General features: G+C 44.1%; 1 protein-coding gene across 4 annotated transcripts in view; it reads left to right on the plus strand.

Annotated features, from left to right (window-relative positions):
• Nucleotides 1–385: 385 nt before the first annotated feature.
• The window catches only part of TPD52 (tumor protein D52), a 37,782-nt gene continuing 21,898 nt past the window's right edge, over nucleotides 386–16,269 (plus strand). Inside the window, exon 1 of one of the 4 annotated variants that reach the window (XM_028736632.2) lies at nucleotides 386–678. In XM_028736632.2, coding sequence (XP_028592465.1) covers nucleotides 645–678 — 34 coding nt within the window. In that variant the 5' untranslated portion in view covers nucleotides 386–644. The remainder of the gene's footprint in view (nucleotides 679–16,269) is intronic. The other 3 variants (XM_028736633.2, XM_077932899.1, XM_028736634.2) reach the window with 3 other exon arrangements.

Genomic DNA, 16,269 nt, shown 5'->3' on the forward strand with positions numbered 1-16,269 from the left:
GGCAGAAAATTATCAAAGGCCGCCCCAGATGGTAGCAGATTCTGCTTATCAGTCAGTACTGAAGGCACTCTGTGCATGCTCAGGGGTGCTGTCACCTCCAATGTCGTGTCTCAGCAAATGGGTTTTCTGGGCTGAACCCTGTTAGGGACAAACCCCACTTGGCACAGGAGTATGTCTGTCCACACACACACACACACGTGTGTGCTCTCTCTCTCCCCCTCACATACACATAGAGCCCCGCACCGTCACTCTTGCGCACCCCTTGGAGAGGCACCCCCTGAAAGGAAACGCAGCCAGTCCCCGCCCCCGCCCGTACCTCCCACACACCTGCCGCGCACCTTTCCGCCGCGCGGGCCAGGCGGGGCGAGAGCCGCTGGTCAGGTGGCTCCGGCTGCCTGCCTGGCTGACGTGGACGCCAACAGGAACCCGCCCTATATGAGGCGCGGGCGGGCGCGCCGAGTGCGGCGGAGCGAGGAGCCAAGCGCCTGCGAGGGTGGAGGAGGTCGGACGGGGCGGGCGGCGACGAGCCGGCTGCTCTGCTGCGCGTCCCCTCGACGTTTCCCCTCCTCCTCCTCTCCGCTTGCTCCCTCTTGGCACGCCCCGAAGAGGAAAACCCGCCCGCGAGAGAGAGCGTCCTGAGGGCGATGGCTGCCGAAATGGACCCCAACAGCGAGCAAGGTAAGGGGAGCGGGAAAGCGAGAGGGCGCTTCCTCCTTCGCGGGGGGCGGGGGCGGGCATTGTTCGGGCCTCGCTCCGGCCGGCTTTCTTTCCGCCGCCCCCCCCTTTCCTGTTCAACTGCCCCCACCACCCTCGCTGGCAGTTTTTGCGCTTTTCGCGCGCGGGCTCCCCTTCTCTATTCGGGAGGCGCGGCGCTTAACTCCGGGTGGGCGTGGGAGAGAGACGAGCAACTGCTCTCGGCCCTCGCCGTGCGTGCAAAAGGGAAAAGTAGGGGGTGTAAAAGCGCACGTTGTTTTTTTTGGGGGGGGGCGTGTCGGTCGGGTTGGGGTTCCCCCGCCAAGCCGTCCCCTTCGCAGCTCCGCTGGAGGCCTCTCTCTCTCCCCGCGGGTCGGCTCCGCCCTTGGCTCTCCTGCCTCGCAGCACGAGCTCGAAGAGAGTCTCGTGGGAAAGAGGAGCGAAGAAGGCGGCAGCTCGCCTCGCGCCACGCAGCCCCTCTGGACCTTGGGGGGGGGGGGCGTCGAAACACTCGGCTTCTGCTGTGTGGCCACCCCGTGCTTATCTGGCTCGCTTCCTTCGGAGGCTGCTTCTTCTTCTTCCCCCTCCTCCTGCTTGTTGCATCCGGAGGCGGGAACTGGCTGGCTTGGAGATTTCTATGGCTCCGTGAATGCAGCTTTCGAGCAGAGTCTTCCTGTCGGTGCAAGATGGGCTTGGATCTCGGGGGTGGCTGGGGGCGCCGTCGTCGTCAGTGTGGCTCTTGGCTATAGAAGCGCGTCTGAAGGGCGCAGGAAGAGAGAGGTCAGAAGTGGGACGACGACGACCTGTGGCTTTCCATATGTTGTTGGGCCACCACCACTTGGCCTTGTTGGCTGGGGCTGATGGGAGTTGTGGGGCACCCCAGATGTTGTTGGCCTGCCTATCTGGACAGCTTGGTTAGAGTGTGACACTGATAACACCCAAAGTTGCAGGTTCGATCCCCATAAGGGACAACTGCATATTATTGCATTGCAAGGGGTTGGAGTAGATGGTCCTTAGGGTCCCTTCTAACTCTCATGATTCTGTGAAATCCCATCATCCCCAACCAGCATGTCCAATGGCTGGGCGTAGTGTAGCCTCATCTGGAGGGCCACAGGCCAACTGCCACTGATCTAGGAACAGAGGTACGTTCCTTCCAGGAGGCTGCTAGATGCCGAAATGGCATCTTGGAAGACTTGTACTAACCCTGTGTGGGCTGGAGGGGGTCTCCTTTCTAGGCTTGAGTTGGGTGGTTTGAAAGGGTCTGAGGCAAATGGTGAGACAAAGCAAAATGTTTGAGAGGAGACACTAGATTCCTTGCCTCTCCCACCTGTCATTTGTCGTCTTAGGCATTTGCAAGCCACAACACACCCTTTCTGTGCTGCACCCTACATTAGGGTACTGAAGCCTTTAAATTTGTCTTGTGTGTATGTGCAAGTGAAAAAGAAAAGCAGAGAGATATTTTAGAGTATGTACCATTATTCATGTTCGGGTATTACGGTACATTTATTGCACTTTTACATTTATTGCTGTTTGAGAACAGAAAGCAACACAACACCCACCCTGAGTTTCCATTTGTCTTTTTGTTCGCTTGTGGTCTGCCTGCTTTTCAGACACCCAAGGCTGAGCTCCTTGGATCTGCTGTAACAGTGGTAGCCTAGGGTGTGTGTCTGAGGAAGAGACAAATGCCTGGGAAAGCCTTTTTGAAGTTTTCCACTTGCTTCAGCTGACTTGAACAGTTGTTTGTGGGCTATGCTGAAGAAGGCAAAATACTCCTAGCACAGCAGGTGCCAAATGCCTCTGTGTGGCCAACAGCAGCCACAGATCTTCTGGTGACCATGTGACTTGGCTTGCCCAGGATAAAGCAAGAGAGCATTGATTTCTTCCTGCATCGCAGAGAGGTGGCTAGGGCCTCATTTTGTGTTTGTGCAGGAGAGACAGACTGCCCCCACTATGTTCTCTGGTTTGTTTCAGGTATTGGGATCTTCTGAAAGGAAGTAGTAGTCCGTCACTTTATGGCAGGCATTAGAGCCCCAGAGAGCAAGAAATTATCACTGCTTCAGAGTGTCTTCAAAGCTCAGCATGGGCCGTGTATCTTACTCAGGTCTTTGCCACAGGAAACCAAATAATGGATAACCACCAAGGTCACTCAAAGAGCATCATGCAGTGAGACTGCAAAACAACTCTAGTTCAAGGTCTTACAGGTCTATTTCATGCTTTATATAACTTTATATAACACTTGCAATTTCCTTTTAGATTGTCTGCTACATTTGTGTTTCTTTTCTTTATATTTCATTTTTTTCCAAATGTAAGCTGCTTTATTTTTAAAGGAAGATGGGTAGAAATGAATAATGCATTAAAATGGATCAGGATGCAGACCTCCTAATGAAGTTGGTGGCAAAGTGCCCATTTCTAAGGAGCAGGATTGTGATACTTGGTATTTCAATGGGGCTTGCTGAGATTTTAGTTTTATAGCCTGTATGTGAAAGATATTTAGTCAGCAAAGTTGAGCAGTTGAACACCAAGGGTCACATTAAAAACATCTAATAAGCTGGACTGGTGCAGCTGAGTGGGATGTTTACGCTCGATCCACATTAGCATGAACTAGGAGGGTGCATGGCCTGCGTAGCTGCTAGAGCAGTTACAACATCCCAGATAAAGCTTATGAGGTTATTATAGGTCCAAAATGACAGCTGTTGAAAGTTATTTTGGGTGGTATAAAAAAATCCCAGAAAGATGTTTTTCAAATGGAACTATAAATTTTGTTCATTTACAGTCCCTCGTGATAATAACCAATGTTGCTGCATGTTTAAAATTTAGTAGATCTTAGAGCTGGAAAGCTAAAGTTGCAAAACCAGTGAGATGAGAAACTGCCTACCTGTCTCTTCCATTGTTTTCTCAGTCATTACAATGAACTCCTGAAAACTGATCCCTAACCTTAAAAAAGAAAAGAAGAAAGTCAATACATTATAACAGGGGTCGACAAGGTTTACCTTGCCTGGGCCAGTTCACTCCAGTGGAGATCCCTCCGCGGGCCATATTGCGCCCGTGTTTGAGTGTATGCACCCATGATATCCAGCATCTGCGCAGACGCAATTTCCAGCGCCATGGAAGCGAGTCCCCGTGCCGCACTGTGCCGGTTTAGCGCAGTGCGTGGGGACTCGCTGAGCGGGTGTGCTTGGTTCGGGGGTGGCTCGTGGGCCGGTTAAACGACCCCTGTAGGCTTGTGGCCCATGGGCCTTAGGTTGCCTTCCCCTGCATTATAATATGCATAAAACAGGCCTCCCCAGACCATTTTGGGCAAGCCACCCGCCAATACAATGGACCTCACATTTATGATATCAGATGTAAAGCAAGTAAAAATCTGGCCTTGCTGAAATGGAGTTTGCAGTCACCATTGCTCAGCTGATTGTTGGGTTTTACTAGGCCCATTTCAAAGCCTTTTGCCAAGACTCCTGCAGGCAAGAGAAGTTCACCTGACATTGTGATATCAGGCAATTAACAGGTGGGTACCTCTGTTCACTTATGAAGCTTGGCTTGTGAGGGCTGGGGAAAATAATTATCTGGCCTGCTGGCCAGATTTGATTCTCCGCCCTAGCCTAAAGTGTCAGATGTAGCTCATAAGCTTTCTACATTGCCTGTTATAGCTGTGGCGCATGACTAGGCCAAACCCTAGGATGGTTGTGGTCTTTTTCACACGTTGTGTAGAGATAACAGCTATGGATGACGTGGCTCTGTGTCACTAGACTATTTGGTTGTCCAAGCACAGTGCCATTTGCTTGACCTGGAAATACTTTGAGCTATAAGGCTGAGCAATTTTAGTGTAGGAAACGTAAAATCTTACCAGTGTACTATAATCCTGTGTACTTCAAAGTAAACATGCTTAGGATTGCTCTGTATTTCTTTTGTCATATGAAATGACCACTATTTGCATAATTTCAAAAGTGGCTGATCTAACAATACATGGAAGTTAACTGTTGTCAAAAGACAGTTTCACATTTAGAGTTTCCCGTTCTTTTACTAAAAGGTCAATAACAGTGGGGAGGCGCAGGGGAGAATTTAGATAGTGGCTATGGCAATGGGGAAGGACTGCCAGATGATGTTTACCATTTTCCAGGTGAAAATTGAGCTCCCTTCCCCCACAAGCTATGTGCTCAGTAAGCAAAGTAGACCATTCTACAGATGATGGTTTTCACCCTGTGGGCAAACAGCTCTGAGGGACCACATTTAATTGGGGGAAATGGTATGTAGGAAGAAAGAGTTTAACCTCCTTCCCCAGTGCCAAGAATTATTCTGGGCTACTGTTAGTGCTTTAAAGCGCATGCACACACACAGAGAAAATCCTATTTGTGTATCTCTTATATCACATCTTGTTTGGCCCTCATGCGTTCAGTCACATCTGAGTAGCCAATATTTACTAGGAATATTTTTCATAACATGGAATGTGGCTACTAACAGTTCTAATGGTCAGGTCTAAAGTGGGTATTACTTCAGCTGCTTATCTTCAATTTGTATTGCTGTTTCTGCCAGTTCTGCTATCAAGGGTAGGTGATCAAGTGCCAATCCGATCTGTGGATATCAGCAGTGCTCCCTCGTCCTTTTGATGCCGTTTCAGCGTTTCTGAAGAGTTCATGCCAGCTGAGCTATTTCTGCTGACTTATGCAGAGCAGCTGAATCGAGTACAGTTTTCTGTCTGTGACTGGGATTCAGACAGGACTGGTGGCAAGGAAAATAACTTGCAAAATGGCCATGTTCAAATTGTTGGGAAGATTGCACTTAGAAGGTACAAGTGTTGACCCGTGACGTACGGAAGAAAAGTTTCCGTGGAAGAATTTGGCAGTGGAAAAGTTTACACTTCTAGGAATTTTCCACTACTATATATTTCTGTGGAAAATATTTCATTTTTAAGAAATGCATTTTGTGATAAGCTAGTTAGTACAGTGTGTGGCTGGTATTTTGTTGAATCTAAAATTGTTTAAATGCCCTGGGATTCTTTCAAATGAAAGGTGGTTTAGAAGTCAAATAAACAAATGAAGTCAAAGTTATAAGTAACTTTACTTCAGATAACTAGCACTAGGAAGCACATATATTTATGTGCCCCAGTTCTTGAGGAATGCTAAAATTAGTATGTTAACAGCTCTCAATTCCTCTTAAAATATAAGCAATGCAAGGGAAGCAACAAGCTGTTGAACTGTATTTTAAAATATCTACAAGTATTTCCAATAAAAATATCTAAATAAATATTTGAATTTCTTTGAATATAATATTTAAACCATACTAAGTGTGCTTTATTTACAGCACCCTCTCCAATAGCATGTCAGTTCCCTCTTACTTGCCTTTTCTCTCTACACTTAAAAACCCTGAAATGTTGTAGTCTTTCCTCATAGGGAGGTTCTAGCTCCATAAACACTTGGCTGGAACTTTTTCCAGCTCTGCAATAACCTTTCTGAGGTGCCATATATTTCTAAAATGACATTCATTATGATATTGGCAGTTTTATTTTCAATCCCTTTTCCAATGATCCCTGACCTGGAATGTAGCTTTTTCACAGCTGCTGCCGGCTAGTTTGCCATGACTCCCAATTTCGGATGCTAGCCGTTCAAACATCATAAATATAAAGCTAAGAGTTTTCGTCCCAGTGTGTTGACACTTGCTGACATTGGGTCATCTTTGCCATTTTGATGTCAGAGCCCAGTTTGGAGAGAGTCCTTTGTAGCTTTGTGCAATCCTTTGTTTTAACCACCCTGAACAATTTGGCATTAGGAAGCTTGCCCACTTCACTGATCACCTCTAGCTCTAGATAACTTATGGACAAGTTTTAAAAGCTCAGATTCACTGAACCATTGAGCACCTCACCTCTTACATCCCCACAGAGTCAGATGGGTGGCATATAAATAATAAATTGTTGTGAGAATTGTCCATTTGTTTTTATTCTGCGCTTTCTGCTCTTTACACATCCATAAGAGGACCTGTCCTCTTATCCCATGACAACCAAGCTTACTCATGAGTCTTTGATGAGGGGCTTAATAAAAAACTTGTTTGGAAGTCTTAGACTGCAATCCTCACCATGCCTACTCAGAAGTAAGACCCACTGAATTCATTGGGGATCATTCCCAGGTAGGTTTGGTTCAGATTGCAGTTTATAGTACACAAGGTTGACTCTCTGAGAACTCTGAAAAGTTAATTAGTGCTGGTTCTTCTGCAAGATTCATTCTTCTTTATGCTTAGTAATTTTGTTTTTAATACCAGTTAAGCTAACTGGCCTATAATTTCATGGATCTCTCTTACAGAATTGGTGTTGCAGTGAATACTTTTTAGTCCTTTGCTATAGAAGCTGATCTTTGAAGAACAAAAATGGTCTCTTGACACATCTGATAGTTCAGGCGACAATGTCTTCTGTTGTGAAGAAGGATGCAGATAATTCATTCAGCTTTTCTGCAAACTCCTTCCCCTCTTTTAGCAAACATTTTACTTTTTTGCAGTTGGTAATGCATAAAAAGCTCCCAATAATACCAATGGGAGGTTTGTGTGTTTTTAAAGCTACTACTATTTGTGACACTGGGGAGAGACTTATTCAGGGCCACAGGTTGAATATTTGAACATCTCTCTCCATATGCTGTGGCTCCAATCTGGATCAAGGCCCTGTGCTTGATTTCAATTTTTAAGAATTCTGACACCGATTCAAGTGACACAGTCAAAAGGAATGTGTGGTTAAGCTCTAGAACATGCTTGTTTCTATTCATATTGTCGTGTCTAGAATTAAGAGTATCGTGTACAGTATTATTGCTATTTCGATGGCCACCTGTGATGGCTGCTTTAGCTGAGATTCCTGCATTGCAGGGGGTTGGACTAAATGACCCTTGGGCTCCCTTCCAACTCTACAATTCTATGATTCTATCTCAGGGATGACTAATCCGTGACCTTCCAATATGTGTTGGGCTTCAACTCCCATCAGCTTTAGCTGGCATGGCCAATATTCAGCATAATTTCTGCCATGCTTTAGAGACATTCTGGACCTGTTCAGCATGCATGACTCTGGGTGTACATGGTCATTCCTGGTGCATCCCCTCTGCTGATGAAAATTATGCAAAAGTGACAGTTTTATTGTACTCTTGGCAAATGTGCTGAATCAGCTTCAATTAGAATGAATGTTAAACGTTTCATAACATTGCCAATTCTCTTTCCTAAGGTTTATTATAGTACCTTCAGACAATGTTCCAAAAATATTTTTGAAGTGGGAAGACCAGTGCTAGGGGAGGCTTGCCTGCCAGCAAAGCCTCTTCAGTATTTTTGGCATGGTGGAAGATAAGATAAACTTTATGCAAGATAAATGAGTGTTTAGACTCCCATTTGACACTTTTCATGGTTTGGAAATACTTTCCCTAACTTTGCCAATATGCATTGAGCTAGTCATCTTTTTTTAGCTTGTGTAACAGCCTGGTCTAAAACTTGCCATTTTGTCTGCATAATTAGGACTTGCTATCCTCTTGCACATCGACACCCACTTGCCACTGGTATTGCGTTTCCCCTTAATTTGAGGAACAAGGTACCCCTTAATTTGAGGAGCAAGGTACCCACCTCTACAATACCCCGCACAAGAGACAGCAGTCCATGAAAACCAGCATGAACAAGGAAGAGTAAGGAAAAGGCATAGATGGAGATCAGTGCATTGGATTGTTAGACCAAAGTCTCCCTACGAATCAGTGCAAGCTATGAGTTTCCTAGAGTTTTGACCCTGAATTCCTAGTTAAGGATTCCAAACCTGTTCAAAGGGCCATGTGCTAATTTTTTGTATAGGTTGTACAAAAGATTGGGGGGGGGGCACTGTCAATAGACCTTCATTATGTATTGCCTGAATCTGCACACTGATAGGAAAAGGGGACCTACCAACAGGGAATGAACAAATTATTCTCCCATTCCTAGGAATGGGGATATGAGCAGTGCAGGGTTTTTGTTTCTGTCTGAGGCCACTGGAGTTTCAGCAAACTATAAAGTTTGGGCAACTACCCACGTTTTCAAGGGAGAAACCAAACTTCGAAACTCTTTGTTTTCCTCTTCTGAGATAGTGTTGTTTTCAGAATACAACAATCTGACTAGGCAGTAGCTGCTTTCTGGGGCTCATGTATCTTTACATTCTCAACTGATTTTGACAAATGATTTAGCAAAATTGAGCAGAATCCCTCTGAAGAGGGGAGGATGTCTGAAAGCACTTGTGGAAAAAGCAAACAAGACTTGCAGTGCCTGAGCAGCTCTAAAATATGAAATGGGCAGGCTTAGTTTGTCTTACGTGGCCCGAGGTGTGAGTTCACGTCCACCTACTATTAATTTGAACTGCACATTTCCTTGTATGTGTCCTGGTAATCCTATTGCATTAAAGGCATAGTTTGATCTGCATATAGGTGCCAGAGCAAGCTTTACTTGCAAGTAGGGCTTCCAAGATTGATACTTGCATTATGCTAAGAACTTCGGGCATTTTCATGCATCCTAGTGAGGAAAGAGTGCTGTACAGTGGTACCTCGGGTTACGTATCCCTCTGGATATGTAATCTTCGGGTTGCGAATGTGGCAAACCTGGAAGTGGATACTTCCAGGTTCTGCGTGCGCGCATGTGCAGAAGTGATCTGCACGCATGCACAGAAACGCTCAATAGTGTCGTGCATGCACACAGAAGGGTGCCTCCGGTTACAGACTTTTCAGGATACGTCCAGGCCCCTGGAACAGATCCCGTCCGTAACCAGAGGTGCCACTGTACTGTATTACAGCCTTTTAAAAGAAGCCCACAAAAGCTATTGATATGCAGTTTTGTGATTTTAATTTAACTGACCACAGAGGAAGGGAAGCTCCCATCTCCACATCCAGCATAGAAACACAGACTGCTGACCTCTTTGCAGGCAAGTACCCAAAAAGAGAATCTTCTATCAAGCAGATTGACACTACTGGTCCATACACTTATCAGCATAGAATTCTGTGCACTATGACGGCCAGTTGAGTTGTTAACCACGAGTTAAAATGCAAATCTGCCATACTGTTCTGGGTGCACAAGCACCAGTGTGGAGTCAGTCAGTGTTGGATTATGACCTGGGAGACCAGGGCCCCAATCCCCACTCAGCCAAGAAGCTTACCGGGTGACCTTGGGCCAGTCAATATCTCTCAGCCCTACCCTCACAGGGTTTGTTGTGAATATAGAGTAGGTAGGAAGACAACCTTGTACACAACCTTCAACTCCTTGGAGGAAAAGGTGGAGTATAAATCTAATAAATAAATAATAAAACAAAGTGCAGTCACTGAGTACCAAACGCATGCTTACTTTATTAGAACAGCACCTTAAAAGCACAGTAAGTAATTCTAATGTGTCTTATGATCTAAAGTACATAGGGTAGCTAATTTAGCATCAGGAGGTCAAGTCCATGGATCAGTTGGGAATAAACTCTTAATATCTGTGATGCAATGCTATTTGCAGCTCCCAATTTCACAGTATCAGCCTTTTGACCTGGTACGGTTAATGCAAACGTGGATTTGTCAAGGCTGTTCTCGTGACAGCTTTCTTTAAGCACACTTTTTGTTAAAGCAATGTTTACTGACGTAGAAATCAACCTCTTATGTCTAGCTTTAATGTCTTTGCAAAAACCTGAGGACTTTGTGGGCTCTTTCACAACTCTGACAAAAGCCAGCCAATACCAATAATGCTATGTGTAAGCTTCCTCTTGTTGCACCTGTTGCTTAATGTCTGTGGGTTGAATTGCAACTACATGGGTGCTAGGGTGGCGATGGATATCTCCATCGAGCCAGGTGACTCACTCTCAGCAAAAGATGCACATCTTCTGCTTCTGCGCCGCCCCAGAAATCATAGACTGGGCATCTTAGTCCTCCATCATCACATCAAGGAAAGTAAGTGCAGGGCTGAGTACAGGTACATTTTACTGTGTTGCCGTCTTTCCATGGGCTATCTAGATGGAATTCACAGGCCACAATTAAGAAACCTCTGCCTTGGTCCATAGTTAATACTTTTTCCATTTCTCCTCCTTGCCTACTGAAACAAGTGAATTGTAAGATCAAGCAAGGTAGTTGAGATCATAGAATCACAGAATTGTAGCGTCAGAAGGGATTCTGAGGGTCATTTTTAGTCCAGTCCCCTGGCAAATAGACATTCCGTTGTGGCGACTGTAACCTAGGTTTCAGCTTCCATTTCATGCCTAGCTTATATAGCTATGTGTTTCTAACGCTTTATACAGTATTCTGAAATGAATCGCTTCGTAAAAGTGCAGTTCAGAGGAAGTTACTAACTTCAGACTCATGACAGCTGGCGAAACAAAACTAGCTTTTAGTAGTTGTGATTAATATCTCATGACTGCCTTGCTCGATTTCATGCAACAGCCTTACTGTACATTAAAATCCATTCTGTTTCAAAATATAAATGGGGCAATCTAGAAAACATAGGCTTTCCTGTCAGAAGGATTTAATTCTAGTGGTCTGGGCCAGAGTGTATCTCTTGGATCGAGAAATGACATAGTTCACATGGAAGTGCTTTATCTGAAACATGAGTGCATGTGGCTAATTTGTGACACCTTGGTCTTTCCATGGTGCAGAGGAGAGCAACTGTGGTTTAACCATAGAGTGGATTATGACTTTCAGATGGACAGGGTTCAAATCCACACTTGGCCATGGAGCTCACTGAGTGGCCTTGGGTCAGTTACTATCTCTCAGCCTTAACCTACCTCCCATGGTGGTTGTAAGTATAAAATGGGCAGCGGGAGAACCTTGAGCTACTTGGAGGAAAAGGCACTCTGTATATGTAATAAATAAATAAAATACCAACAGTAGAATAGACTCTTGACATGGTAAAAATTGACAGTCATATTGATCTTGGGGTGTTAAAAGCCATACTGAGTCTAGAGAATGAAGAATAACATTAAAGGGCATTATTTCACCTAGTGCAGAAGGTATTCTCCCCACCCTCGAAGAAATCCAGGCCCACATTTTCTCAAAGGCATCCATTTGTTTGCTTTTGGAGCAGGGCAAGAGCCACCCCTCTCTGTTTCTCATCTGTCACTAGGGCTGTCAGAAGGCCTTGCTTCCCATTCTGCCCTGCATTCATTACATGTTTCCATTCTGCTGCAGTTTGTCTCCCACCAGAAACTCAAGTTGTCTCACTGCCTGTTGCAGCAAAATTATTGTCTTTATGTTATCCCATCTTACTCATTTCTGTGCAAAGAAAACACAAGTATGATTTGCAGAATGCAGGCAGCTGTTGGCTGCTGTGGGAAGTAGGATCCCCCCAAAAAGCTTGTATATCATGCGAAAGGCTGGGCTGGATGAATCCCAAACCGGAATTAAGATCACCGGAAGAAATATCAACAACCTCGGATATGCAGATGACACAACCTTGATGGCAGAAAGTGAGGAGGAATTAAAGAACCTTTTAATGAGGGTGAAAGAGGAGAGTGCAAAATATGGTCTGAAGCTCAACATCAAAAAAACGAAGATCATGGCCACTGGTCCCATCACCTCCTGGCAAATAGAAGGGGAAGAAATGGAGGCAGTGAGAGATTTTACTTTCTTGGGCTCCATGATCACTGCAGATGGTGACAGCAGCCACGAAATTAAAAGACGCCTGCTCCTTGGGAGAAAGGCGATGGCAAACCTAGACAGCATTATAAAAAGCAGAGACATCACCTTACCAACAAAAGTCCGTATAGCCATGGTTTTCCCAGTAGTGATGTATGGAAGTGAGAGCTGGACCATCAAGAAGGCTGATCGCCGAAGAATTGATGCTTTTGAATTATGGTGCTGGAGAGTCCCATGGACTGCAAGAAGATCAAACGTATCCATTCTTAAGGAAATCAGCCCTGAGTGCTCACTGGAAGGACAGATCGTGAAGCTGAGGCTCCAATACTTTGGCCACCTCATGAGAAGAGAAGACTCCCTGGAAAAGACCCTGATGTTGGGAAAGATGGAGGGCACAAGAAGAAGGGGACGACAGAGGACGAGATGGTTGGATAGTGTTCTCGAAGCTACAAACATGAGTCTGGACAAACTGCGGGAGGCAGTGGAAGACAGGAGTGCCTGGCGTTCTCTGGTCCATGGGGTCGCGAAGAGTCGGAAACGACTAAACAACAAAAACAAAAAGCTTGTATAGATAACGCTTCATTAAGTTAAAATTTGTTTTGCCATATCCATGTCCTTGTAAACTAGCAAACAAAACTAGTGTGGAAAACAAGGATTGAATAGACACAAGCCTTAGAAATCTGAGTAGCTTTGTATATATGTTTGTTTTGGTGCATGATTTCTTGTATGCAGTTTTCCATGTAAATATTCATCCAACCCCCCCCCCAAAAGTATACAGACGCCACAGAATGTCAGTAGGGGGAGCTCTCTTACTTTATTTATATGGCTGTATGGTATTCTGTATAAAAATGCAGAATGTGTAGAATGCTTACAGTCAAGTGTTTTAAGTTTGTAGAAAATTATGTTTGTGCAATTTCTGTGTAATTGGATGTTTGCTAAAGACATCTTAATAAATATTGGTGATTGTTTGTGGTCTTGAATAAACAATAGAAACGTCAATATAGGAAGTCATTTGCTGGGTAAAATTGCTTTAAAAGCTTGCATATTTTAGAAAGGCACTAGATTCTTAAGACAAGTCCTAGAGTTCCTCTGGTAGAGATGGCAGCTGTGTGCTTTATTGAGGGGGAAACCATGAACTTTTGTGATATCTGCAGGTAGGCTACCTTGCAATTCTTTCTTCCTGAAAAACTAGCTGTCTGGGCAACTTGTGGATACTTCTCAGCTTCTGAACTGAAAGATCAGCCAAGAAAGCTACGAGGTGTAGTTGTGCAACCCTTGTTTGCAGTTAAAAAAAACAACTGTCTGATGGCCCCACCCCATGGAACTGGCTTTTGCGTTCAGGTGGACAAATATTTGCACAATTGCGCCTAACTTACCTGTGCAAGAGCGTGGGTTGAAGTGGCATCTGCATAGCATGCCATGTTTAGGAGATGGTAGAAGATTTCTCTTATTGACATATGGGCCAATTACATGTTCTGCATGCACACATTTAACTGCACCTTGATAGGGCATTTCCTCCCTGATTTTGGCTACCAATGAGATTGTACATATTGAGTCATCCTTACGTTGACCTTCCGCCCCTCAGATAACAGGGCAATATAAATAACTACCATTATACAGCACTATTTTGTTGTATAGAGACTCCATTTTTGGAAACCAAAACCATATGCCGTGGGTGAAAACAGGATCCAGTCACTCTAGTCTTACTTGGGAGGGGGAGCAAAGTGAAAGGAGCGTTAACTTGCTCACAATTGTTCAGAATCTATTAGTGCTTTCCCATGGTAGAACTGCTGCATCACATTATATAGTCCAAGGGTAACTGGTATTTAGCAGCATCTTCCAGTATTCAGGAAATATTGCTTCTTCACAGTTATGCAATGGGCACAAAAGATTTAGGACGCTGGAGTCTTGCAGAAGCTTATAGACAACCAAATGGCAGCATACTTCCCACTCCAAACCGGGATTACTTCTCTTTCCAAAACTCAGAAATACAAAATGGATGTACATGCATGTAGCTAACTCTGTATTTGTCTTGCTTTAGATTGAGCTGACTAAAGGTGGAAAAGTAGTCTAGGAAACCGGGCATTGAGGATTGGTTTATGATCACCCCCAAATTTACAGTGTTTTACAATATTTCTGTACCATTCCATAACCAGGGTTCTCTTTCTAGCTTATAAAAATGTTACTATGCTGTCTTAAGTACTGTATAAATAAATATTTAGCCATATATACTGAATTTGTGTAACTTGGCATTCTTAAAATGTGCTTTTGAATTGCCAAGTACGTACTGTATTCTGTTTTCTGAAATTTCTGTTACGCACCACTTCAAAAAACACACATTGAAGTTTATAAATTTGTAAATGGATAGATACATTAAAACTAAAACATAGACAACTGAGAATAAATCACTGAAACAGCTGCAGGCATTCATAAGTTGTACAGGAAAAATCTTCAAACCTTTGAAACGTTTCTCACAACCTTCAATCACTATTTGAAAACAGTGTTGGAAAACATATTAAATTGATTTTGATATCGGAGCTATTGACTTTTTTCCTGGTCTTGAAAGGCTGGTTGTAGTTGCACCCTAAGCAGGTTTTCATGCTTTGTCTTGCTGGATTCTCCATGGTGGGATATGCTGCAGCCTTCTGCACATCCTTGGAACTGAAGTAGACAGAGATTGCCCTGGCAGTTGTGCAATTCCGAAATTTAGAGGGAAGGAGAGGTGATTGTTTATTTGCTGTATTGGTTGGGAGTTCCTCAGCTGTGCCATGACCCAGTGTTGCAAGGCTACAATTCTGTTCACAGAGGCACAGCATAAGACTGGGAATGTGGAAAGGGTTTTGGGTGACTGATGTTTTTGGCTTGGTTGTCAAAAGTATACCTTGTTTTCTAAAAGGAGTCCTTTCAAATGATGATGACCGTCACAGCTGGAGCTTTATTCCTCAGTTGCTATATTCAAAACTTCTGTGCTGTTTCTTCACTCTAACTAAAGCCCTGGTCCAGCTCCATAATAATGTTTCATTTTGGACCTGATGTTACCAGACTCTTCGTGGTTTTTACAGGTTCCTCGGAGTGAAATCTGCAGAGAAATAAATGGGTTTTAATGCCATCCCTAGGGCTGTAGTTAAGCGCACAAAATAGGAAATGTTCCTTCAAATCTTTAATGAAAGCAAGGGATGCCAAGATCATGTCTTTCATAATTTAGTTTTATTTCTTTACTTGAAACACTTAAAACGTTAAAATCAATTCCTTTTCTCAAATAATACAGTCTCCAAGCTACTTGAAAACGACATTTCAGAATCAAACTTTATAGCCCTTTGTAGAAGATAATCCTCTACTAGGTAAAATCCTCTTAAATATATTTTTTTTATCTGAACACTCCCCCCCCAATAGTATGGAGTGTCCCAGCTTCTCTCCTTTCTATTCCATTTCAGCCTCTAAAACAAATTGGAACAGAGACGTCAGAGTACAGCTCTGAGAGTACAGAGTACAGAGATGCAGTTTATGTAAGAATGATGCTTCTAGTTTTGTGGCTCGCAGCCAGATGGACACAGAGGCCAGCTTTGTGATGTATAAGCTAAAGCAAGTTTATAATGCTACCTGCTTTTAAAAATAGCAGTCACTTCAAAGGCAAGAATCTGCTTTTAAATACATTAACAGTTCCCGTAGCACAACCTCCACAATCGCTGGCTGTTCCTGTTCATATACACCTTGACTTGATCCAGGATGTTGACTTATTCTAGTTATCCTTTTGGCCATCCTGTCTCCCCCCCACAAGACATAGAGGACTTTTGGAAGAAGGAAGATCTCACATTCCACTGAGTGTGGAGTCACTGTGCCTCTGCTGCTGTCTCAGATGTTTGTAAGTTCTAGTGGGGAGAGTATAATCTGAGCAAGCCCCTAGGTATTACTGTCTGGCAACAGCAGAATATCAGGAAAAGCTAGTCTTTTGAGCACTTAGAGGAAGACGATGCAAACCTGCATTTCTAGTGCTGTAAAATGAGCACCTTCCCCT

Source organism: Podarcis muralis, chromosome 8 (genome assembly GCF_964188315.1).
Source record: "Podarcis muralis chromosome 8, rPodMur119.hap1.1, whole genome shotgun sequence".
NCBI classification, from domain to species: domain Eukaryota; kingdom Metazoa; phylum Chordata; class Lepidosauria; order Squamata; family Lacertidae; genus Podarcis; species Podarcis muralis.